The sequence below is a fragment of the Siphateles boraxobius genome, unplaced genomic scaffold, assembly GCF_051911475.1.
Source record: "Siphateles boraxobius isolate OS27281-9 unplaced genomic scaffold, OSU_SipBor_1 7, whole genome shotgun sequence".
Taxonomy (NCBI): domain Eukaryota; kingdom Metazoa; phylum Chordata; class Actinopteri; order Cypriniformes; family Leuciscidae; genus Siphateles; species Siphateles boraxobius.
In genome coordinates this window covers 17,254,717-17,280,418 of record NW_027509197.1, presented here as the reverse complement: position 1 = coordinate 17,280,418, position 25,702 = coordinate 17,254,717, and the positions used below count along the sequence as shown (strand labels likewise).

Here is a 25,702-nt window from a genome sequence, read left to right as displayed (position 1 = left end):
CAAAGAAGCAAGATAGTCAATGCATGAGAGGACATTTTATTCATATCCAAAATGAGGCGAGGTGAACATTATGGAGCGATAAACACTCATCTAATGTATCATGTATGTTTCATTCATATAGGGAGCCGGAGGACACGAGTCTCTCGTGCAAAAAGTCCAAAACGGACTCTTTTAATAACTTATGACGTTCCAGGAAATCCCTTATATAGACAAAGGCATCCAATTACCTCTGTTGCTGAATAAAAAGTATGAACGTTTCGCCTGGTGAAACGTGAAGACAGCACACGAATGTGACTAAGATTTATGTGCGTTTTCCAAGTCATAACTGGTTATTTTAGTACCAAAGTATGTGAATAATACAGTGCTAATTGACATATAGCCTTTATAACAATATAAAAACTATAAAATATATTTTCTGCCTTATTTTGTGATTAAAAGCATCATTAACTGTTCCATCCTTGATGACTTAATGCAAAAGTGTATAAAACCAATTATTAAAAAAAAGTACATAAACCAACTATAAAATTGTCATTAGAGAAATATAGGGAAAAAAATATATTGTAGAACACAAATGATTGGTTATTGTTCAGCAGTGCATTTACTTTCTTAGCCAATTATATATATATATATATATATATATATATATATATATATATATAGAAACCTTTCAATTAGACAAAGGTTAGAGTAAACCGGTATCACACTTGACTTTTTGTTGTCCCCCTCACTTCTGAAATGATGTCTATACCCCTGTGGCATCCAAAGAGGCCCATGGGCAAGCCAAATGGGCAAATGCCTTGAGACAATGCTGAAAAACTAGTATATGGACATAACTTGTACTGATAATTCAATGCACTTTGCAAGGTGGAGGTTGAACTGTATTTTGGAACTAAGGTGCAAAGATTTCTTTGAAATACACTGTGACGACCAAAAAAGCGATTTAATTCATCTTACCTGAGCACAGTGTGCCTTTGTGTCGGGCACAGGAAAAGTCGTCACACTCGCAGAAGGTGCCGTAGATTTTGCCAAACTCGGACTCATAGCAAAGGCATTGGTTACAGCTGCATTCTCCGCGGCCGCTGCACACCTGCTTGCCCTCGGCCTCACGGCAGGCACTGAAGTGCTGGTAGTCGACCTCACCCTCCTGGCACTCGCAGCGGGCACCCAGGTAGCCAGGCTCACAACGACACATCCCACAGCTGTAGGTGCCGGCGGAGTTGCAGCGGCTACTGTTGGGATCTGTGTGATACGTGCAGCTGCAATCACAACGGTAGTCCACAGAGACCTCCAGGCGGTCTTTAAAACCAACAGGCCTGATGGTGAATCTCTTCTTGGTGCCTTTCGGAGGACATCCTCGAGCATCTACAGTTATGTTGAAGGAAACCTGCAAGAAAGCAGACAACTCATTTTCTTGTATTTAAGGCAAAATACACAAAAAAATGACAGGGATGACATAATTTTGTAGGCCAACCTGGAAGTTAGCATCACCCTGGTTCCCATGACAAAAAGCCAGCAGGATCTTTCCTTTGACTTTTGGATTATTGCAAAAAATAAGCTCTGTGACAAACTAAAGTTTGATTCTTGCATGTTTTGTTCATCAAGACAATCTACACAGATGAACAATGAATGTTGAGCCCTAAATACAAATGTCCAGAAGTATATGAATATAAACGAACTACACAATCACTAAGCTTCTGATAACTCTTTCAATATTTATTTAAAATCAACAAGTTGGAGAGTTCGAGTAAGAACAGTATGAGTATAAACACAACAAGCCTTTAGTGAGAGGATGAACAGCGAGTTGATGAGCTTATGTGCTTGGTGATGACATTAAAATAATGTCTGTAGTCCCATTTAGCCACTTGTAAAATAATAACAAAAAAATCACTAATGATAAATTTTATATTGTGTAATAAAATGAGAAAAAAAATCTTGAACTTGTGTTCACCACAGACTTTCAGGCACTTAACTAAAAACCCATTAAAAAAACCCATTAATTTTGGGATGAAATGTTAAAAAAATGCTAACTCAAAGAAAAGGGAGTTCTCTTCCTGGTGTCATGTATGACCTTATCGCTGAAGATAAGAGGGTTCAGTAACTGATGTAGATCATAGCTATCAGATTAATGCTAGACCATCAGACCAGAGAAAAGACAGACTCCATCCTGATGATGCCCACCCAGAGGAAGGAAGTCTAGAAGAGGTTTCATCCAGACTAGCCAAGACTTGATCTACAATCAGTCAATTTCTGGTCAAATGGTGAGATGAAACTCATTTCTCAGATTTAGTATTTCACTTGAGATATGGTTTCATACAATTGCACTGGAATTATGCAACATGCAATGCAAAAAACATTTATCAGTTTATCAATTCTTTTCCCAGAAGGGAGAAAACTTCATGTGTGGATCCTCAGGAGCAGAGAACCCGACACCCTTAAAACATGTAGTCTGGCTGGCCTTTGATTCAGAACCACCCAAGGGAGAGGACAAGCCCAACATGCTGAGTCTGAATGCTTTGAAGTAGCATTTCAGATCAGTGAGCCCTCCAGACCCGAGAGCTCAAAGCTCAGAGCCGAACACTGGCCCACAGAGGGTCATACTGATGGAGGTAGACCAGAGGCTCACATGTACCCTTAAATCACAATGAAGGGCTAAGCCTGTCAACAAAGTTATTTTAATGGAAAAGGGGTTGTTGTAAATTTGATAGCACTGGTTTATCTACAGCGAAGTAACTTTTTATGGTCCCTTTTGAACAATCTGTTAACTATAAGTAACTTTGCAACTACATGTCAACTAACTTTCATTAGAATATTAGAAGAATGTCTGCTTAATATCTGCTAACTTGTAGTTGCAAAGTTATAGTCAGTAAGAATGTCTGTTGGAGGACCATCACATGTCAACTTATTCTAACCCTAACCAGTCTACTAATACTCTAATAAGACTCTAATGAGAGTTAGTAGACATTTAGGTGCAACGTTATTTATAGTCAACAGGATGTGTTAAAGGGACCATCAAAATAAAGTGAAACCAACACATTTTAGTGTACAAATAGTGAAAACCTGACAAATGGGAGGCAAGCAAGAAAATGTGCTAATTATTCAAAATGTCTATTTTTGTACCAGTGTACTTTTTTATACTGTTGAACTATTCATGTGGAAAAGGTTCTTGTAGGCTACTGGCATACCAACTGTTATTGTAATGATGAATAATTGCTAATGTTTTGCACCTGTCCTTTGTTGGTTTTTATTTTGTTGTTGTTTGCTCAATTTACATCTGCAAGCTTGTCTTAATTTGCAGTAATGCAATTGTATAAATAATTTATACATAAGAGATCACAAAATCACAATGAAAATAAATGTAATATTTTGAAATATTATAAAAATTTAAAATAACTTTTCAACTTTAGTAGATTTTAAAATGTAATTTATTCCTGTAATAGTAAAGATGAATTTTCAGCATCATGAATCATAGATTTCTTCATTTTGATGAATGAGTTCGAACAGGAGAGTCACGAACGTGCATCACAGAACAGAGCAAGGCGAGCATTTGTTCTTATAAAACTTAAACTTTTTTATTTATTTTTGAAATGACCAATCGTTTCACAAGATAAGACCCTTATGCATCGTCTGGTGTCGTTTAAAGCCATTTGAAGCTGCACTGAAACTGTCATTTGGACCTCAGACCGTTTGGTACCCAATGAAGTCCATTATATGGAGAAAAATCCTAGAATTTTTTCATCAAAAACATTAATTTTTTTTTCAACTAAAGAAAGAAAGACATGGACATCTTGGATGACATGGGGGTGAGTAAATTATCAGAAAAAGTTTTTTAAAAAGTGAACTACTCCTTTAAAGACCACACTGAAAGGCATCACAAAAAAGAGGAAAAATCAGGGGTCAGGCAAAGGCCCAGAAAGAAGACGTTTTTCCTCAATGAGCCAATGAACTGCAGAATTGGATTAAGGAGACATTTGAGTCACAAGAACATGGCAACAATTAGATAAAGACAGACGGCATTAGAAAACTCCATGAAATCTGTGTAGTTGGGCAGAGGAAGAGGACACATAATGAGCCATCAATGGCCAAAACTGTATACTGCATACTGATAAACTTATCGAAGACTTGGGAAAACACTGCCAACGTTCTACATTTAGTGATGATCCAAAACTGATCCATGTGTTTGCAGAAGTAGTTTGTGAAAGCCCTAAAGGCAGAGCAGCAGAAGTCCTGAATATATGACAATAAACTGAAGCATCAGTCAGAATGGCAGGTTTGATGGTTTTCATAGTCTGGCATGCTGTGCCTGAGCATGCAGTAAGAATGCTAACAGCAGATAATAACACGAAGAGAGGCTGCCAGGAAAAAAAGAAATCTATAGCTTGACGTGAAGTATTCACTGTGCTATAAAACTAAAATATATATTAATAATTAATTAATTGAACCTAAATTGTCATTATTGTTTTTTTTAAATTACTAAAGCACATCATTTCTATGTACTAAACTAAAATTTCATGAAAACCAAAAATAAAAGCCAATTGTAAAAGTTATCAATAAAAACTATAAAAAAAAACTATTATTTAAAAAATACAAAAAATAACACCTGGATAATCCTAAAATAACATCTCCTGATCACCCTGTTCGGTTTTATCTTATGATTCCCAGCTTGATATACATTGTCACTTACTTATTACTATATAAAATATATTTTAAAAAGGCTACTTTTCTTATAAAGCATTTGGATTATATAATTAAAATGCACAAGCAATCTATATTATATATATATATATATATATATATATATATATATATATAGTATGTGTGTGTGTGTGTGTATAATCAATCGTTTTGCACTTTAAAACACAAGAGCCATCACTGCTCCTGCCTGTACAAAAACACCCACCACATTCCATAGTGTTCTCGTATTTGCAAAACAGTGAGCAAAGCTTTAAAAATCCATGGCAAACAAAGTCTATCCTAAAGTAAACTGATGTCTCCTGGGACACCATCCAGCTTTATATAGGATTAGATCAATGTATTGTGTATGGGACATTTTAGTAGTCTCTAGGGACTTGAAACCACTTCTGTGAAAGGAATCTAAGCTTAACTTTAGAATCTGGGCTACTGCCTCTGTATCTAAGGCCCGTGTTTTTCCACAGCTCCTCGCCCAAAAGAGCTCAGCGCTATTGTGCGAGCCCATTGAAATGCAGCATCCGACTCCACGGAGGGTTTGGTGGAGGACTGTGATACAAGGGATTCTGTTTGGGTTGTGCCCCCCTTTCTAAAAGGCATGATTGACACTCGGGCACGGTGTGACAACTTTCCCTCGTGGATGAGACAAAAAGATCCCAGCCGATTGGAGCAGCCAGAGAAAATTGGATTGCTCCATTCATTGTGGTTATTCAGTTCTACCCCTCCACTATTCCTTTTATGCTCATTCTCAACATTCAATTAGGCAGAATGGGAATGGTACAGGAGAAACTGGAGGGTCAGATCACTGCATGGTGACATGTACCAAGTATTGCTATAGAAGTTTTACAATGTTCATCTAATTAAGAATGTATGGGAGATCCAACAATGACAATAAACACCATCACCTTGTGAACACTGAAAAATAAAAAGCATTCTTTCAGAGTAACCGTTAATTAAACAAGCACTGTTGGATACAACATGTGGTCTTGATTGCTTCAATAATCTGCGTGCTATGATACTGTAAAATGTATTTACCATAACACTCTGAAAGGGCTCTCTAAGAAATTTCATCTCTTTCACTCTAAACAGAGAGCGAGTCTGCTGTGGCTGACACTGCATAATGGCATGAGAGTGCGGACCACGGCATGTTATTCAAATCCTGCATGTTATCATAAGCAAACAACAGATAGTCTACTCTATAACACAGGAAGTGCTAAACAATATGCTTGAATGTGTGTGATTTCAGCCATGTTCCTAGACCTGCTGAAAACCACTGAGATACCAATTATCTGTAAATGGCCAGCCTCTGTGCTTAGTGTTTGAAATCTTCATGTCAATGCATTTAGTTTTCAAAGACTCAAATACTAGATCCTCTGGCGTTAATGTGGCCAAATTTACAATTTGAGATGAAAAAAAAAAAGTCATGCTCTAGAATAAACTCTCTTTCACTTCCTTAAAGATAGTGAAAGAAAATGTGTTGCTTTTATATCCAGGGCATTATATCCAGGTCAACAAAGGCCAAATGGGGGAAGAAAAAAAAAGTTTCAAACTGTGTAAACATGATCTGAACATTTAGGAAACTTTCTCTACATCCTCCTTAAGAATGCAACTACCAACAGTTTAGTAGTATTAGGCAACAGGATACAGAACACTGTGCTTCATCCAAGAGGTAAAAATAAGATCTGAGCTCCTTGCCAAAGAACTCATACACTCAGGTTGCAGACTGAGAGACAGGATCAACTGTGATTCATTTTAAAAAAAAATTGTAAAAGGCACAAGCATGATTTGATCAAATATAAAGTACTAACAGTGTCACCAATTTTGAGGTCAGCACACTTGCGGAGGCCAGTCAGGGGTTGGCCGTCTTGGCAGGTGGCGGTGAAGGCCAGACTGAGATCTTCAGGATGATCCCACACGCTCAGCTCAACTTTCGACCTGATGTTCTACATGAAAAAAAAGAAAACAAAAATCAAGCAAATGATCCAAAAAACAAAACAATCCAACATTCGCTAGTAACAGTTTGAAAGGTAATGGAGATGTTCCAGAATTATATATATATGGTTTCTATAATGCTTTAAAATGTAAAACCACAAACTTTCAATCATATTCTTTGATAAAATACTATCAGTGAAAACCACCAAAATAGATCATATCCATAACAATAATCATAGACTTTGGTATTTTGGTGTAAACTGACAGTCAGGAGAGATGAGAAATTGGATCATCTGGGTCAAACCCTAACTTGATGTTTGGTAAGTGTTTGTCATAAGTCACAAATTGATTATTTCATTTTTCTTTCCCCCCAGTGTCCAGTGAATCTACTTTTCCTATTCAAAAGGTTGGGGTCAGTATGTTTATTTATTTTTTCAAAGAAGTCTGTTATGCTCAACAAGGCTGCATTTATTTGAATATGCAGTAAAAACTGTAATATTGTGAAATGTTTGTAAAATAACTGATTTCTGTTTCAATACAGTTTAACCAATGTATTCCTGTGAATGCAAAGCTGAATTTTCAGCATCATTACTCTAGTCTTTAGTTTCACATGATCCTATCATCAGCGTTGAAAGCTGTTGTGCTGCTTAATATTTTTGTGGAAACCATGATAATTTTTTTCAGGATTCTTTAATGAATAGAGCTCCCAAATTTATACTTTTATAACCTAAGCCTCCTTTTACAAATTTAATGTGTCCTTGTGGAATACAAGTATATATATATATATATATATTTAAAAAAAAAATATTGTACTGACTCCAAACTTTTCAACTGTGGTATATGTAGTCTTTCATGTTACCCACATGATCTTGTTTAATTTAAGGTTAAATAAAAAAGGCTGGAGTAAAAATTTCCTCCAATATATAGCTACAGAATAAAACAAGCTCTTCAGCCAAAGAACATCTTTCAAGACCATTTCTTGAACCACAGCAGCGATCTTCCAATGCAGTAACAAACACAGAGTATCAGATCTTCACAAGCCAGAAATATCAGACTACAAAGCTTACTGTGTGAACTAAAGCAAACACATGGACGAGCCCATCAAATGTTCTGCAATGACAAAAACAGGAAATTCCTTATCTTATGTTATCATGTGATCACACAGTGAAGACACAGCAAAAAAACTAAAAACTCCATAACATCATCTGTTTTTAATTCAATTTCTAACAATTTATTGACTGAAAACCAGGGGGAATTAATTTGGTTGCCAATTAAACTGGAATCAATTTACATAGAATACTTTAGGTAAGTGATGGTTATTTATTACAATGCTGTTGTGTTGATAAAACAGTTGCCTGACTCTGAAGTGTGTTGACCACATTGCCTGAAAATGAACCGTGCATTCATAATGGGATGTCACTATACATCACAGATTAAACTCTGAACCTTTTAATACACATTCTACAATCTTGAAAGGAAAGAAAAGCATGAAGGGGTCAGTCTTGGGGTCACCAAGAGCACATTTTCTTTTATGTGCACATGCTACCTGTGTTTCAAATAGGACTACAGGGGCACAGAATGATGTTTTAGGTTGGAGGTGGTGAATAAATAGTATAAATATTTTATATATATAAATATTTGAGTCATTGAGTCAAACTGTGTTGCGTTTATAAACTTACATTGTATGCGTTCACAATTAGCTGAATAATGTTTTTGGAGTCTTGGTCCAAAATTTCCACTGTAGTCCCTGGGATCAACGCAGTGAGATTCTATGGGTAAAAATACATTAAACAAAACAAAAACAGCTCAACATCAATCAATATAGCTTATGAGGAACGAGAGGTACCTTGTAAAGAACATAGTGTCTTTTGGTCACTGCAAAGATGAGGAAAATATTGTTTTCAGCCAGTTTCTCTCCAAGTAGAGCGAGTGAAGGGTAATCCTGTGGAGAGACGCCACATGTCCATTTATCAGTAAGATACATTCAAGCGATCCCTCACTCCCTGCAGCCCAGATCCCTCCTCTTTCTGTCAGGAAGTTTGCAAAAGGAAGTCATCGCTCTTCTGATTCCCCTCCACGGTTTCCGTTATCCTTCCACCCATTTCCTCTGAATACAGCTACAGGCGTTCTCTGCAAAACTGCCTGAGTATCCAGGGGGTTTGTATCTCTTTAAGCTCTTAAACCAAGGATCATCGATGCGTTAAACACATTTGAGTTACGTTTCCTTACAGAACAAGATGCATAAATATTAAATCCTAGTTTGCAGTAGAAGACACACACTGCTTTTGTTTGTTTACCTTCTGTCTGAGCAATCTCTCTCACTCTCAAAACTTTCAGCTACTTTGGATGGAGACCAAACTGCTAAACGAGCACCGCATCTATTCTTGCACTTTTACATAGATGGGGAATAACAATTTATCCAGTTCAAAACCATAAAAAAAAATTATGAATTTTCGAGACATCATATGGTGAAGGGAAACAATAAGTGCATAAAAGCTTCCCATTAAAACTGAATTATCTGCAATGCCTTTGAAGGTTTTGTTATGCTGTTCAGCAAACACAGACCTGCTGAGGTTTTAACCAAGCATTTCAGACAATCATTATGCGTTATCATCAAGCATTTATAGCTGATGGAAGTTAAGGGCAAGAAATTAGTTATTAAGTATGTTTAAATAAAACAAGCTAATTCAGAGAGTCTGCCGTTCATTTATCCAAAGCAAAACAACATGTAGTCTTTACATTTGAAGACTGATCATTTGTGTGGTTCAGAGTTTTGTGGTGTAAAAGCTTTACCATCTTTGTTGAAGCGCTGTACTCGTTCTTGTCGTTCAGGTGACACTGTCCATCGTGAGGATGCACTAGTCCACCGAGCTTGCCGTCCAAAGCCAAGTGAGGGACGTCATCGGTGGCAAACACCAGGAGATGATAGGCTTCTTTCCTCCAGCCAATCCTCTCCTGCCACAATGACACCATGCTTTCATTTATACCAGTCTATATCTTTTTGCATCTCTATACCATGTTCATTTAATTGTTACACAGTGATTTTTATTTTAATAATTATTCCAATTTGGTTGTTTTTGTTAGTTGATGGATATAGTTTACAGTTGTATTTATAGTTGATGGATCAGTTCAGTTATATTACAGTTGTCAGAATATGGATCAACATATGGACATTATCAGCGTTTTTCAAATAAAACATGCATAAAAGATAATTTTATAGAAATAGATGTAATACATTTGTGAAGCATTTTGTTAATTCTTTCATCATTTTTATATATATTTTTATTATGCATGCAGCTTTTATGGCCTCATTAATTTAAAGACTAAATAGATACTTTTAAACATTCATGTCAACATAGGACCATTTCAATTTCTTTTTCAAAGTTAATTTAAGGCAAAAGGGGGTGATTGGTGATTAGCCACAGTTCATAGATTCATATATATTTTTTAACCTAAAATCTACACAATCTAGCAGACAGCACCTGCTAACCTGTTCTTTAGAAACACATGGCAAATTCAACACTAAACACAAGATCTCATTAGTCTCACAAACAAATAACACGTATAGCGGATAAATGGGCAAGGCTCTCCTCTTTCATTCAGCGTAAACCGCACAGTCTCTTTCTCTCATGCATGCTGTGATTGTGCCTTTCATGGCAAAGCAAATATGTTTACAGCCTATGATGTAAGGCAATATTAGCATGTCCCTTTTAAGTCTTAGACACACCTGTATCTCTTCTTAGAAAACTCACACATCAAAGCAAAATAAGGATATCTGATGTGTCAAGAGTCGTTCTCTCTTTTCATTAAACCTTGCTGGACAGGCTTGGTGTCCCTATAGGGAGTTGAAGGAGTCAAAAAAGCAGCAAAACGACCAGTCCTGACAGACTGCTTACCTTGCAAACTGCAGCCTGCAGAATGGCATCAAACCCCCCCTCTGGTGCATCTCTGTTACGCGACACCATCTGCTTCTGCACTTCCTCGTTGAAACGATCAACCTCGTCCGTAAGAGACAAGAGGTGACGAAAGCCAAATGTGGGGACACAGTTTGGGAACAACTTATATCTGTAATAAGAGAGGAACGATAAACACCAGGAGCTTAAATAGCAATACTGAAAACATAACTTAAATGAATCCTAATATTGTGCTTTTTGATATCATACTACTATTCAAAATTCAGAACAAAAAAAAATGTCTATAAATTATTTAAATGTATATAATATTAGTATGTTCAAACATAGTAAATAGTCTTTAAATTAAATGCATTAAATTAATGAAAATAACACAAATACCATGTCAGGTTTATATATATATATATATATATATATATATATATATATATAATAAATAAATAAATAATGCAAAGTCCAAATACATAGAAAAGAAAATGACAATTTTAACTAGAATTTTAATGGACACCATTTTAGGTTACATATATTACTAAATGAAAAACAATTTTATTACTTTATTTCAATTTTAAATAATATTTGAGGTTTACTAGATGCAGAACAAGGGACAAGCTTGTTGACATTGTCTGTTCCTATGATTTCGGTTGTGGTACAGTGAGCATTCAAGAGGGCTGAGTGCATAACCTACAAGGCCACTGATGCATGATGGGCTGCAGGCTGCATGGAGTAATAGCTTCCTGGGACATGTGCTGTACTGGCTTTGCAACCTCAATCTGCTCTGTCACACTTTTCAGTCTACCATTATTTTACATAGGATCAGAGTGATAGCCACCAGTGACAGCAGGATTTTTTTAAAGGATTCTCTGCACTAGATTAAGTTTTGACTTTTGAGTGTGACATAAGACCTGGGATAAGTTCAAAATTGTGACATGCCAAGGGCTGTTGAATTTTCAATGATGCACTTTTCTCCAAGACAAGGCTACGCCAAAGCAGGGCTGTTTTTAGTAATACAAGATAAATAAATTAATACACATTCACTTCCCCAGATGAGAAAGTGTCTGCAAACTGTTCTCACCAACAAGTAGCTGTTCCTTCCATTCAGTTTCTTTCATTGCATAACAAAGGGAAATCCAATCCCAAATCTGATACAGCTCATCACAGATCTGTCAGAGATATCTCTTACCCATTGCATGGGTTGTCCTGGTACTTGGGGGCTGTGTAGGAGAAGGGTGAGATGTTCTTATCCACAAAGGAGCCAAAACCAAGGCGGAAGTTACTTGTGAGCTTCCTCATTTCCTCAGCCAGTTTGGTGCCCAGGTTGCGGATTGTGTCCAGATCGTCCTTCATTGAGAGCGAGAGGTCCATCAGGTAGTACAAATCAACAGGGTAGTCTTCCACAGGGCGCACTTGTACCTCAAAGGAAATCTGGTCACCTGAAGAATGGAAGTAAGAGTCTCTACATTAACAGACCATATAAATTGATCTACAAACATTTTATTTCATTCTTTTTCTCCTCTAAATCTATCAGCAGATGCATACCAGGCCTTAAGCTGAGAGAGATCTTCTGTGGGTATATCTGGATGACATCATACTGGGTCACCCCAGAACCTTTGGAGCTCAGGGGTTTGCTCAGCAACTGAGAGCTGACACTCCTGGGATTCTCTATAAAAGGAGAATCACATCCTCTTTTCAATAAGTTCTGGCTGAAGTCACATCGTGTGGTGAGAGTTCTGGCCTGTCCAAAGTCCTGAATCAGGGAAAAAGAAAGATCACTATCTAAGCAATCTCTAAGCAATATAAGGAAACCATTAAATAAATGAGCAAACCCACAAATGCAGGGAAATAGAGCACTAATGCTCTTAGTAACCTGTCGACAGTTCAAGTGCATTACAATGAATAAATCAGTGGCTTGTCTGCCTAAAAATACGACATTTGAATGAGTCTGTGATGCCTATAATACCGTCTAGGTATGCAGCTCAGTAGTTTGAGAGTGCGACACAGCCACACTCAAATCAAGTGTCAGCCAATGTCTGGCAGGAGTGTGGGCGCACGCACCTCTTGCGCGCACCAGGCGCAGATCGGGTGAATCAGGAAGCATTCTTCACAAGATGAGGCGCTGCCGCTCATGCAAACATTAAGACCTAGAGGGAAAAAGAGAGTCCAACTCAAGTCAAACAGGAATTATGAATTTGCGCATAATTTAGACTCTTTCATCTAGACACTCACAACTGAGGACTACTACAAGCAAGAGAAGCGTCGCAATAACGACACAGAATTGCTCAGAAAAGTAACTAGGACAAACTGACCTCTCGTTATCATAATGGAGAAATAAAAACAAATAAATGAAATAAACAAATAAATGCAATTAATTATTACAGAAACTATTGAGTAAATCAGTCAATAAAAAAATAATACAATTTATATGCATTTATTATTTACTTTCAAACATTCACATCTGTTTATTTATCAGCATTTACTAATCTGGTAGGCTATGTATTAAATTGTTTTTCGTATTTGGTCCTCAAGATTAGAGATGCAAGTTTATTTATCTCAACTAAAGTAGTCCCTTGAGTTAAATACTGGCGATGCTATTGTGCTTTCATTAAACACTGCACTTATACTTACCCTTGACGCTGTGAATAAACATTTCCAAGACAATGTAAACTAGAAGAGCCCGGTGACGTGTAAATGGGCAAAGTTTCCACATTATTCCTTGCAAAAGCAAAACCCCGTTCAACATCAAAAGAGTTTTTGTCCAATTGTATAAAAAGACTGTATTATTTTATATAGTGAGTGGCTGAGATCTTCTCTTTGTCCATTCTCTCCACATCACAGTGGCACATTCATGACTGAAGTTAGAGAACTGCATTGGTAAATACATGAGTAAAATCCGAGGCGTCTGAACAATAATCCACATTCGAAGTTATGGTTACTGTCGCGACAGTCGCGCTGTCTGAGGTCCACTGCAATAATTCAGCCTGCGCTGCATCCATTATTGGCTTTCAAATCTTCAGTCGCAAGAACATTTACATTTCGTGAACATGCTGTTTTTATCCATCCTCCGGTTGTTTTCGGCGTGAAAGTTCAGTAGTTGAGTGCCTGCCGCGTCCCTCACATTAAAACTCCGCCCATGGGAAACGAGACAGGACTTTTTTTTCCCAATAAGTTTTCAGACAAGTCCCGCCCTCTGCAACCGGGATTGGCTAGTAGGGGCGACTTCCTCAGATTTGACAATTAACAGGTCATTCAAATGTAGTTACCAATCAAAGGAAAGGACGGTAATGTTTGAGGGGAAACAAGAAAGCGACAGAAACATTTAAACCATAGACATCATATAGATAGACGCCCTATCGACCGCTACTGCGCGGACGAGCCGTGGGGCCGCCATCTTAAACCGGTCACCCGCTCCGCGTAATCTGTTTGGCAAGTGCAACGAGCTGCCAAGCATTTAATTTATCATATCTCACTGAATACCGAACTGATTTTCACGCGGGGTTTTTTTGCTGCAAAGGTCATACACGATACAGGACACATTGAATATTTTGCTCACAAAACACAACCAATAGTACGGTAATGTTAAATGTTACTTGTGAAAAGTAATCCCCGAGTGATGGTCCGCCGATTTGAGCAGGAATATGCTGCATGCACAGTGCTCTGGCATCTACTGCTGCTATGCAACGCAAATAGCAGTATGACCGGTTTAAGATGGCGGCCGCATTTCTTGCGCCACAGCGGCCAATACGGCATCTAGTCTCTATATTATATATGATTTAAACCCTTTAATTAGTTTGCCACAGTAATCAGTGCGGGTTCTTTGTTATGGATTTTTTTTTTTTTTAGCAAATTAGAATTTGCTCTTAAACCTAAATCTCACATTAAACTGATAAATCATGAAAAACTGCAGGCTGCAGTATGCTTCTTCACCTTATGAAATTAGATTTGAGCATTTTATAAATATGTTTGATACGTCAGTAGTATATTAAATACCGAAGTCCTTTAAGACCTGGCTTGGAAAGTTCGTCCAGTGGAGTCAGCAGTCATGTGACCATCACTAATTACATCACCACCTGTTCTACAATGAGAGCTGTGGAAGTAGTATTAGGTAGCTCAAGGAATATAAGGTTGTTCTGGTTTTACCCGAGCTGACAGGAGTGACATAAGTTCATTCACCACTGGCCATTTTTACAATTGCCAAAGGGTCTTGCACACCTGGCTTAAAATGATCAAACTTAAACAGTGTAGCTTTAAACTTGGCCTGTTTTTGCACTAATCAAATCATTAAAGAATGCACAGGAAAATAGTTTTATTTAAGAAACACAAGGAAACTTATCAGTTATCATAACTCTGGTAATAGCAGAGCTAAAAACCTGAAAAACCTGAAATTCAAAAACTCTTATTTCCTCCACCTCCAGGATAAGCATTCAACTCAGAGGAGGTGTTGGGAACAACAAATTACAATGAAATGTTTATATAACATAAAAGTTTGTTGCAAAAATGGAACTGACGAGTGAAATCCAATCATACTGGTCAGGGAACGAACCACTGATTAAAACAGCACAAACTCAAATACACGTGGGGGTAGAGGCCTGTGTGAGAAGCTCAGAGGTCATATCCACTATAGATCTCAATGGAAGGCCACTGAGGAAGCCCTGATGCTGGGCCCGCAGTTCCAGCAGGGCATCCACGATCCTTTGGCGGCCTATGTTTGGATGGCGCTCCGACAACCGGGCCATGATTGTGTCAAAGCTTCCCATTGTGGCATAGTGCTGTGGCACACATGTACCAGAGGCTGTAGGAGATTCGCACACATTGGTCAACCTGTCCACACTACAACGCAGCCCCTGAGTCAAAAACATAAGCGTGACAGATATCAAGGGTTTGGAACAGAAACTCAAAAGTGGTCTTAGCAATTTAAAGAAACTGTATTCAAATCCATACAGTGACTGAAATCTAACTAGTTCTGGACAAAGCAACTTCTAAAATGTGTGCCACTTCCTACTTACTCCATGTGATGGGCTGTAGGTTCCGCCCTTAGTTCCCAGTCCACCCCCTGCAGTTTCTGAGGTGCTGTGAGACGGATCGCTCAGTGTAGGCTCAGCTGGCCGACAGAGTTGCTTCACCTGGACAGTGTGACCCTGGAAGGAGCGATCATTTAGATCTTCAACTGCTGCCTTGGCGTCGCTGGGGCTCTTTAGATAAACAATAGCTGCCCTACAGAAGTACAGACAAGATTAGAGTTCATTAAATATAATCTCTAACAATGCTTGGAAGTCTGGAACTACAAGCATTCAGCATTACTACAGAGTCTATAAAGATTGATGTAAAAATAAAGATTGTGACTTAAAGTATACTACTGCCAGTTTAACTATAAGCATCACAGTATGGGTGTAGAGCTGTAAGTTCTTGTCATTGCCCAGGTACTATTAGATCATGAGTAATCATTCTAGTTCAACTAGAAATCTACACCGGTTTTCCAGCTAGAAACCTTAAGAGAATGTTCAGTGCTTATTTACACTGATACATTCCTTAACCTAAACGGTTTGCCCACTGAGTAGTCAAAGTTGATCATATTTATGGAGATTGTTAAATAGTAATGCAGTAAATACTAAATTTAATGATGTTATTTATTGCCATTTTGTAACTTTGAACCAGTGTTTAATCTTAGCTCTTGGGCAGATGAGGGATCAATTCAGCATGTTGAGAATGCTTACCTCATATTGTTGCTGAAAGTGGACATACTGACATTCGTAGCATTGTACTTCTCAAACCAAAGCAGCACTTCATGCTATAGAAAACACAACATTTAGTGGTGTCTGCTGCCCTCTAGAGGCCATAATGAACTTTACTGAAAAGCTTACATTTGTGGGCACCCTACCTCACTGACATTGTCTGGCAAACATGTAATGCACAAGATGGAACTTTGTTTTGAATCATCTTCATCAGTCCCTGTGAAAAAGTATTTATTTATCAAAGATTATTTAGTCAACCAAATCAAACAGCCAATAGCAATGAGGCTTTCTTCCAGAACAGTATTTGAGTTTTCAAACTGCACTTCTAAGTACAGACCTTAATGGGTGTTGTTGAAAGGAGAAAGAGATTCACTCGACATCACTATCACTTAAAGTTTCAATCAACCTACTACACCTTTGTGCTTCATTTTGTAGTTCATATTTTCGCTCTTTTCAATCAGTTTCTCAGTTTCTCCATCTTGATTTGGAGACCCAAGTTCCTCCTCTGCATCAAACCAAGCTTCGCTGCCATTTGGATCCTTGATGGCACCTACCATATAAAACACTGTAATACGATTCCAGTTTATTTCTCTTTCTTCAATCTGATATTCATACCAGGGGTTGTCTCAGTGGAACCTCCTGGCTTCTTGTGTGAAAAGACTTTATCTCTCTTGTTGCCATCACATTTTGCTTCATCCTATTCAGAGAGAACAAACACTGTACTGACTATTCTAAAATGTAACAGACTCATACATTTCAGGTACAATTATTAATTAATCACAATTATCAAATAAATGGAATGGAAGTATGTGAATGAACTACCGGAGCAGCTTCAGTGTCCTGACAAACTTCAGAGTTCAGTGCTCTCATCTCTTTACTTTCTTCATCCTCTCTGTGACCACTTGCAATGGTACTACGCAGAATCATAGAATACTTAGCACTTCTGAACATGTATGAGGTCGTACACAAATATTAACTTTTTCATGTGCATCAAACAGCAAAATTCAGTGTATAAATAATGTGATGAACATTACCAAACACTGCAAAGGCAGACATGCTGATATTATGTGGGGACAAAAAGCCACAATGGAATGCACTACAGGATCAAAACGGTGTCATTCATACATTTATTCATCAACACTACTGTTCAAAAGTTTGGGGGTTGGTGAGATTTTTTAAATCTAGAAATATTCTCTTATTCTTACCAAGTCTGCATGTATTTGTTAAAAAAACACAGCAAAAAATTAAATCAAGGTTCGTTCACATTTTACCAATAAACTTTTGAGATAAATATTCATAACATACCATTCCATGAAACATCCAACATCTGTTCAAATTCACCACAGCATCTTAACTTTAATTAATGACCAGAGTAATGTGGTTTAATAAAAAATAAGCTGAAACCGGGTAATACGTTACCCCACGCAGAGAACATGACGAAAGCTATTGTAATTTGTTCAACCAATATCATCAATTAAACATTCTTATACATTATTATATACATTCTATTATATTTGTGAAACATTTATGCCTCTTCCAAATCGGTTAGCTTTTATCAAAAACTTTTCCAGACCTGGGAATTATTTTAAAATTTCATGACTTTTCCTAGGTTTTTCCCATGACCATACAAACCCAGAGCAATATTGTGACATATTACTATATTTAAAATAACCGTTTTCTATTTTACTATATTTAAAAATGTTATTTATTCCTGTGATGCAAACATAAATTTTCAGCATCATTACTCCAGTCTTCATTGTCACACGATCCATCAGAAATCATGTTCTATCATAAATCATGTTTTGTGAAAATCATGATTTAAGATGTGGTCTTTCTTTTTTTTTAGATTCTCAGAAAATAAAATGCATTTGTAGGAATACTTTGTAAGATTATAAGTGTCTTTACTGTCACGTTTGATCAATTTAAATGCACCCTTGCTAAAGAACAGGAATAAAAATAAAGTAATATACATTTTACACACATCTTACTGACCCCAAACTTTTGAATGGTAGTGTATACATATTTGCAGATACTTCCAGGAGATTTTGACTTGAAAATCTAGCAAAGAATTGACTGAACAGCAATACCCATCAAGCTAATATATACCTCCAGCGTCCTGGCTGTGAAATGTGTAATGTGGCGGCAGTATGTTTCAGCATTCCAATAAAGAACTCATACCAGGAGAAGCAGTCAGAAAACAATGTGTGTAAACGGTTAGTTTTGATTATTATTATTTGACATATCATGACCACTTACCTTCCTGGACTGTCAAATAAGTCTAAATGGGCATCAAGTACCTGAAATGAGACTTTATTACCTACTGCTTATCTCTGATACAATACATTTCCAAATTCAAATTCGGTCATACCAATGCTGGGCTGTAGTTTGCCCCTGTAGTTATCTTTTCAGAATCTACTGACAGGGGCCTGAGGTCATCCAGAGAAGTGCCTGCCAGGATCAGTCTCCTCATCTCATGATAATCTATCTGTAGTGTATTCAGAGTTTCTGCTATGCTGTCCGGCAGGGCCTCAGTACTGAGGTACATACAAAAAAAAAAATAGCTGACCTCAAAGTTAGGACCGAATACCTCAATAGAAAAATTATAGAATTCTCATAATAGAAACTCTTCCCTGAGCGATCCCTTACCCTTGATGGGCACTTTCACCCAGTGGGGAGGTGAAGTAGCGCCTCCAGCAGTGCTGTTGACACATGACAAACTGTAGAGCGAGAAGACGCAGCTCTGTTCTTCTCACTCGCTGGGCACAGTCACACCCACAGACTCTCCTGCAGTGGTCACCACCAGGACCAGGGCTGAGAAGACATAAAACTTCTTGGCATTTTTATATATGTTGTTAAAAAAATTAAAAATAAAATATAAAAAAACAACAAATGTTTTGATGCAGTACGTGGACTAAGACTGGAGCACTGTTTCACAAAGCTAATAACTGTAATACAAAGTGGTCTTCCTCAAGTAGCGCTTAAAGTCTTAGAAATCCCCAGGACGTTTAATATCTTACTGGAGACATTTTTTTCTAATTTGTTAATTTCAAAGACAAAAGAAAATTCTATACAGCTATCACTATAGTCTCTAATTTCAGAAAGTAAAATTTATCACATGACAACAGATTTCTGAATGCTCTTGCGCAGCTTGTTACAGTAGTTCGGACAACATTTTACACTTTTACAATAATGACACTGAGAAACATTTATAGCCACTAAATTAAAAATATACAGTTAAAGTTGAAAAAATACTTAAACTGATCATTTCATTAAGTTTTTGAAGCATTAAAGTTTTGGTGGAATGGACTTTCAATGGAGAAACAGATATCTCGGCCTTCATTAATATCTTTTAGAAGACAAACAAAAGTCTTAAGGTTTTGGAATGACATGATTCATTTTTGAGTGAACTAACCCTTTCAGCACATTACCTTGCCTTTCTACTCCTTAACTGTTTCAGCTCCTTCTCAGTCTCCTTAAGTTTTATGAATTCCTAGAAGTAAATGATCAGTACATTATTCACAGCTCATTTGAAAAGATCTCAACTCCAAGCGCTCCATTAGGCGCATGATTGTATATGATACCTCTGTGAGGACATCCAAGTCAGACATGTAGACTTCAGTAATAGTGCTCTTTTCAGATGTGGTCGTTTGCACAGTTTGTGTATCTTTCTCATGGCTGACAGCTAGCAAGTCAGTGACAACGGCAACGTTTTCCACCTGGAAGATTTGACCAACCTCTATTGCACATTTAGATGTGAAGCAGGCTCTGAAATCACCACAGGGATCTATTATTTGGTCCACAGACACTGAAGTACCACATTCGGAAGATCCCACATTGACCTCATCTATCGGTTGCTCGTATCTTGAGTCCTGCTTCTTTGGCAGGTCTTCATGACTGTCTCCGGACTCATCAGCCAGTTCAAAAGAATTGCTGAGACAAGAAAAACAATCAGTGGAGTTTGCAGAAGTAGCACTGGCCATAGTGGCGACTGACGGTTCATCTGACAGTTCTGTACTGCCTTTGGTGGCCATGATTGAATCATTATCGCCTGCCTCCGTACTTCGGCTGCCATCGCTCCATACGGTGTGGTCCAAGCTGGTGCTACTGAAACTGTAGTATTCTGGCATCCCTTCCTGATCCAGATTGTGGTCATCTGGTTTTTCCATGTGATCATACAATTGGTGTTGATTTTTATGGACATAGTCATTTCTTTGAACATGACTCTGCTTATCCAGCTCCATATCAAGGGAGAAGCTCGCCTGGGCTGCTGTGTCCTTGAAATGTTTGGTGTCCTCCCTGTTCTCTACTTCCTTCCACAGCTGAGACAGGCACTGGGCATGGTGACACATTCCTTTACTGTATGAAGGAGGATGTGCAGCAGGGCTCCTATCATTAAAACTCTGTCCGTGTGTAGCTTTCTGAGTGTTTAGGGTATTCTGCATGCAACCTAAATTAATATTTTGCTTTGTGACGTCACTTTGGGCAGTTAAGACGTTCAGCTCTTCTTTCACACTGTTTGGCAGCAGCTCAAGTTGTTTCTCATTCTCTAAACCAGAAAGTAATAATTAGTGCTTTAGCTGCTAATGAAGTTACAAAAATCTACAGAAGGACTCAAACATCTTACCTGACACACAGACTTGGTCCTCTGAAATTGCAATGTGAATGCCACAATGGCTACACTTCTTGGTACCAAATGGACAACTGGTCCCACAGTTTTGACACCGAAATGCACCATAAAATAATGGGTACCTGGACCTAAAACAAACAATATATATATATATATATATATATATATATATATATATATATATATATATGCGCCTCCACATAACGGCCACATCTCCAAAATTCAATCAACAACTAATGCATAGAACCAAGTCCCCAACCTACATTTTTCTTTTTCAATAAACCGTAAAATTAGAACGGACAATACATCACTACGCAGAAAGAAAAAAGAAATCTGTCATAATTCAGTTTCATGGCAATTTTCAGGATGTGTGATATAGGTTCCATATTGATTATTGGCAGATATCAGATTTTTAAAATATGTTCATATCAGTTGATAATTGTGTTGCTCACTCTCGTATTTTCTACATTTAGATTACCTTTGTCATCATATAGCCTAGGCCTATTGCTCACTTAATTTTCAAAACATGAAGAACACTGTTAAATGTAGTATTTCTATTTATAAAATCTAAAAATGAACATCTATTCATCATACTGCATGTTAAAATGTTGTGATTCCTAAATTCACTTGTAACATTTAAAATGACTGATTTTATTTTTCAGTGATCTATTTTTTTATTAAAAACCCATAACATTAAAGTAATTGTTGTCTTATCAATATTATCATATTACTATTATCCATATTGTCATGCATATCCAAGTGAAATTTTTTTATAATAATAACTTTATTATTAATAATAAACCGACTTCATTAATCATACATTTTATAACTTAAATATTAAAGCATGAAGAACCATGAAACAGAATGGCAATAAAAATCATATGAACACCAAACTACAGCAAATTGAAACAAAGTCAAAAATTAAAAACTCACCTGTTTGATGACATACCGGTAGTTGTTGGAGGGGGGACACCGTTTCCTCTGGTGTTTGCTAAATTAGAAATATATGTTTACACATTATACAGAAGGCTTGCTCTGACAAAAATATATATAACGTTAATGTTTTACCAACTAAACTCACGTTTCACAAAAACGTACTGTCTGGCAACTTCAAGTGCTGGGTGTTTCTTCAAAAATAGCATATACCCTCCCTCTTCTGTCGATGGGAAAGCACAATTTCACATAGCTATATTTCCAAAATTGCCCATACATTTTTTTTTGTATTAATGGTTATTTTATACTTAATATGCCCCTACGTTGTATTAAGGTCTTGTCCTCTGCTGTTAAACATTGGAACCATCCAAGCAACTTTGGATCTTTGAGTTCCAGGTAAAAATTGGCCCAGACAAGCTCATACAGTGACCTATAAGAAGCACAATTACCTCTCTCAGAGTAACAAGGCACAGGGATACTTCAAATTGTATTGATTCAAAGGTAAATGCTTAAAATGGAAGCACACTGAAGATAGATATGATTTGTGAAATTTCTTATTGAACGTTTAAAGCAAATTAATTTGCATTTAACATTTGATCAACCATTGCTTACCTCATCAACAGAAACTTCCTTCCATCATATGTATACAATGGATCATTGTGAAAGCCTTGAGAGATGTGTAAGAAATTCAGCAAAAAGATCATTAACAAAAACGGTTCGCAAAATGCACAAGTTAACGTTAGGCCTATAAACTAACCACATAAAAATTACGAAGACCAACCTTCTATTAACTACATTTCTGTCAACTAATGGCACCTATCTGACATTACACAAATTTCGTCCAACTGGTTTACATTTAAGACATAAATAACTTCTCTATAAGCTCGTTAGGTCGAACATTTTGACCGATTTTAAGGCGTTGTCCGTTGAGAAGCGCGCCCTTCACAGAGGATGCGCGTGCAACTGCGCACAAAATGTCGTCGAGGTTGACCTTATTTTCGACGCGAAAGTTATTATTTTTATTATTATTTAACTTAGTGAATATGCGATACTTCCCTATTATCAGCCGCTATAGGATAATACATGTTTATGATTGATTAGGATAATGAATTAAAATAATAACCAACCAGTTTGTTAGTAGGCTACGTTTGCCTATTTCCAAAACACTACGAAATGCGATAGGGGGAAAGTGGGTAAACCCGCGTTTACTGTGGGGTAAAGAGGACGGTTATGTAGTCTAACGTTACCCAGCATGACCCAAAATAGGCTACGCAATTTTCTCAACGAGACCACAAATGACCAACCCCAGTCCAACAATAATGCTAGTACTTTGGGGTCTGACTTACCAGCAATTCCGTTCACGGCATTATATGCATATTGGTCAAAAGGAATGACGTGCTGCCACATGGCTGTGGTAGAACGATCCTCATATGCGATGGAACTCAAAGATTCAAAGACGAACGGTAAAACGACAGGTGGAGGATACCACATTTGGGACACTTAAATTATCCAATTCAAGGAAAAGTCCATTAGACTTTGTTTGCACCAGTATTTAAAACAGCTATTAAGCGCATGTAAAGCGCCCTCTTAATAATTAGGCGAAGCATGGATCTGGAGCCCTCAGGTGCTCCTCATTTGGGTGCATGATTTGGGTGTAGCACTTGTTCTTCCCGGTCGGAAGTGACCGGACACCTAAAAATGAAACTTCCTCCACCCCAGTAAAACCAATGTAATATTTTGTTAAATAATATTTTATTTTGTATTTTGAGAGCATATTACTTATTAAAATATATGCAATAATTATGGTTAATTTTTGCCATTGAAAAAAAAATCTGCCTAGTTTTTTTTAAATATTTGTTCAATTAATTAAATATTTATTCAGTTAATGCAATATTTCAGAGACAGAATATAGAGGCTAGGTCTTTTAAATCCAATTCTTGAAGTCAGATTAGCGCCATCTGTTGATAGAAAATAAAATAAAACATGTCATTTCATGGTGTTACCACTAGATGCCCTCTATGGAGAGGCTTATGAATTCTCTAGTTGTTTTTGAACAAAATTACTTACTTTTAAGATGTGGATTAAAAATTTGTTTTTAAATAATACTTTTGGTCAATCTTTATAAAAAAATTAAAATAAAATTTGATGTGAAGTGTACACGTTTTTGCATTATTATTACTACAGTCAAACCTGAATACAGAGAAAGCATTTAGTTACAGGTAACATTAAAATTCAATAAAAAATTACAAAAATAAACAGGAATGCTTTATCACAGCTTATTATTATTATTATTATTATTATTATTAATATATTATTATCATTATTCTGGATCGGATCTCATTTCAACCTCTTATGTCAGTCTTCTGACTCAATTGTGTGTGTGTGTGTGTGTGTGTGTGTGTGTGTGTGTGTGTGTGTGTGTGTGTGTGTGTGTGTGTGTGTGTGTGTGTGTGTGTGTGTTAGTAGGTGGGTCTGTTTTTCCACTATTGATGTTTTAGAGTTTCAACCCTTCATTGCTGAGCACTTTTTTTCTGCATCGTGGCCGATTTGTAGATTGCACACACAACATTCTCAGAATTATTTTTGTGTGTTCACATTCCAAATGTCATAAAGTCACCAAATTTCGTAACATTCCGATGAAGTGACCGAAGAGAACCTGAGGGTAGGCGCCAGTAAAATGAAGCACGACAGGAAAATGATAATTTACTGTCATTTGTGTTATTATTACCTAGATGATTTTGACTTGTCATTTTAATATCAGAACAGTTGTGTATGCGTTCTGACGGTTATAATCAGCGGGTTAGTTAGGTCCCTTTAAGACTTTTATTATTAAGAGTGTTATTATATGCTTTGTTATTAATCGTCGTGCATTTATGTGATTCGGTTCTTTCGAATAGATTCGGTCAAAAACAATTCAGCGATTACGTCTTGACGAACTGCGTCATCAAATGATCCCGATTCCCGACTCATGGCTGGCCATATAGTACATGTATAACGTTGTATTAATAAGCCAATAAAAATAAAACAAACATTAAAAACATTTAGATCACAAATATAATTTACATTAAGGAAATTCATGTATGCCTCTGGTTTTATAAAACCTACCGACTGTGTGAATGGGACACCGTTTTATGCGTTTCCCTGTATGTTTTATTTCTTCCGTCGTTTACATTCAGGTTAATTTTAAGAATATATGCATATATCAATGAATGCATATTTAATCGATTAAAATAAGATGTTCATTAATTAGAGCATACTGTAACTTAATTTAGCTAATTGCTATGTCTCAGCAAATGGACAGCTGCTTACAAGGCAAAATAAACGTAGTGAGTTAGATCATGTCATCTTAAGCTCTGTCTTGCTCCATTGTACTAACAGACATACCCTAAGCAAATGGTATGCATTAGCTGTCGGTTTGCTAAGTGAAATCAATACTTCACTAAAACAGTAATTAGCAGACCACAGTTCAAAATATAGGCATGTTGATGGAACCAGCCATTACCTTCTTTGCATGAATGAATATATTGCTTATAGTGTTCTTCTCTATTGCATTAGTCAGTTATAGCCTATAGCATGGTTAAGGTTAAGTGATGTTGCCACGGTGATGTAACATCTGATCACTCTCAACTGGATTATCACCGTTTTCAGTTTCTGAATGAAATTTATCAAGACTAAACTGCAATTTTTAATGTCTCAATGTAAAAAGGAAAAATATGATAGTACAGAATGCACAGTGTTGTGCAAACATAAATGGGTTTGGATGAATAATTGAGGCTGTGGATGTTTTGACATAAGTGCAAGATATAGTATCACACATGCTACTCACCCATCCATACAAAGCTTTTAAATAATCAAAGATGGGAGGCCTACAGCATGACCAAATGAGC

The 25,702-nt window shown here is 37.0% G+C and overlaps 2 protein-coding genes across 4 annotated transcripts in view; both read right to left on the bottom strand.

The window, feature by feature from the left end:
• itgb5 (integrin, beta 5) overlaps window positions 1-13,676 on the bottom strand; it is a 32,138-nt gene extending 18,462 nt beyond the window's left edge. The window contains exons 1-10 of the mRNA XM_077216590.1: window positions 13,152-13,676; window positions 12,582-12,667; window positions 12,066-12,273; window positions 11,710-11,959; window positions 10,515-10,683; window positions 9,412-9,573; window positions 8,465-8,560; window positions 8,298-8,387; window positions 6,495-6,629; window positions 955-1,384 (exon numbers count right to left, since the gene is read on the bottom strand). Of these exons, the coding sequence (XP_077072705.1) occupies window positions 955-1,384; window positions 6,495-6,629; window positions 8,298-8,387; window positions 8,465-8,560; window positions 9,412-9,573; window positions 10,515-10,683; window positions 11,710-11,959; window positions 12,066-12,273; window positions 12,582-12,667; window positions 13,152-13,266 (1,741 nt within the window). The 5' untranslated portion in view covers window positions 13,267-13,676. The remainder of the gene's footprint in view (window positions 1-954; window positions 1,385-6,494; window positions 6,630-8,297; window positions 8,388-8,464; window positions 8,561-9,411; window positions 9,574-10,514; window positions 10,684-11,709; window positions 11,960-12,065; window positions 12,274-12,581; window positions 12,668-13,151) is intronic.
• A 1,136-nt stretch (window positions 13,677-14,812) lies between these two features.
• On the bottom strand, window positions 14,813-23,507 carry rbm44 (RNA binding motif protein 44). 3 transcript variants are annotated; one of them, XM_077215151.1, is made up of 18 exons: window positions 23,162-23,507; window positions 22,428-22,482; window positions 22,139-22,245; window positions 21,964-22,038; window positions 21,816-21,873; window positions 20,880-21,010; window positions 19,837-20,801; window positions 19,684-19,745; window positions 18,902-19,066; window positions 18,624-18,789; window positions 18,512-18,552; window positions 17,078-17,168; window positions 16,871-16,952; window positions 16,671-16,820; window positions 16,402-16,472; window positions 16,238-16,311; window positions 15,530-15,737; window positions 14,813-15,367 (listed from the first exon to the last, which is right to left on the bottom strand). In XM_077215151.1, exons 1-18 carry the CDS (start codon window positions 23,304-23,306, stop codon window positions 15,089-15,091), a joined length of 2,925 nt encoding a protein of 974 aa, XP_077071266.1. In that variant the 5' UTR covers window positions 23,307-23,507; the 3' UTR covers window positions 14,813-15,088. The 3 variants fall into 3 exon arrangements, with proteins under 3 accessions (XP_077071266.1, XP_077071267.1, XP_077071268.1); XM_077215152.1 differs by having other exon boundaries at window positions 16,671-16,805; window positions 23,162-23,506; XM_077215153.1 differs by lacking the exon at window positions 23,162-23,507 and adding an exon at window positions 22,597-22,848.
• Between the last annotated feature and the right edge of the window lie 2,195 nt (window positions 23,508-25,702).

What these genes read in the sequence shown, in the direction of transcription:
- rbm44 (XM_077215151.1), bottom strand. Translation starts at nt 23,306, where the DNA reads ATGTGGTATCCTCCACCTGTCGTTTTACCGTTCGTCTTTGAATCTTTG. An exon ending in TTCCACTGAGACAACCCCTG is followed by an intron (nt 16,821 to 16,870) that starts GTATGAATATCA and finishes ATCGTATTACAG; the next exon opens with TGTTTTATATGGTAGGTGCC. An exon ending in CCTACAGCCCATCACATGGA is followed by an intron (nt 15,368 to 15,529) that starts GTAAGTAGGAAG and finishes TTTTTGACTCAG; the next exon opens with GGGCTGCGTTGTAGTGTGGA.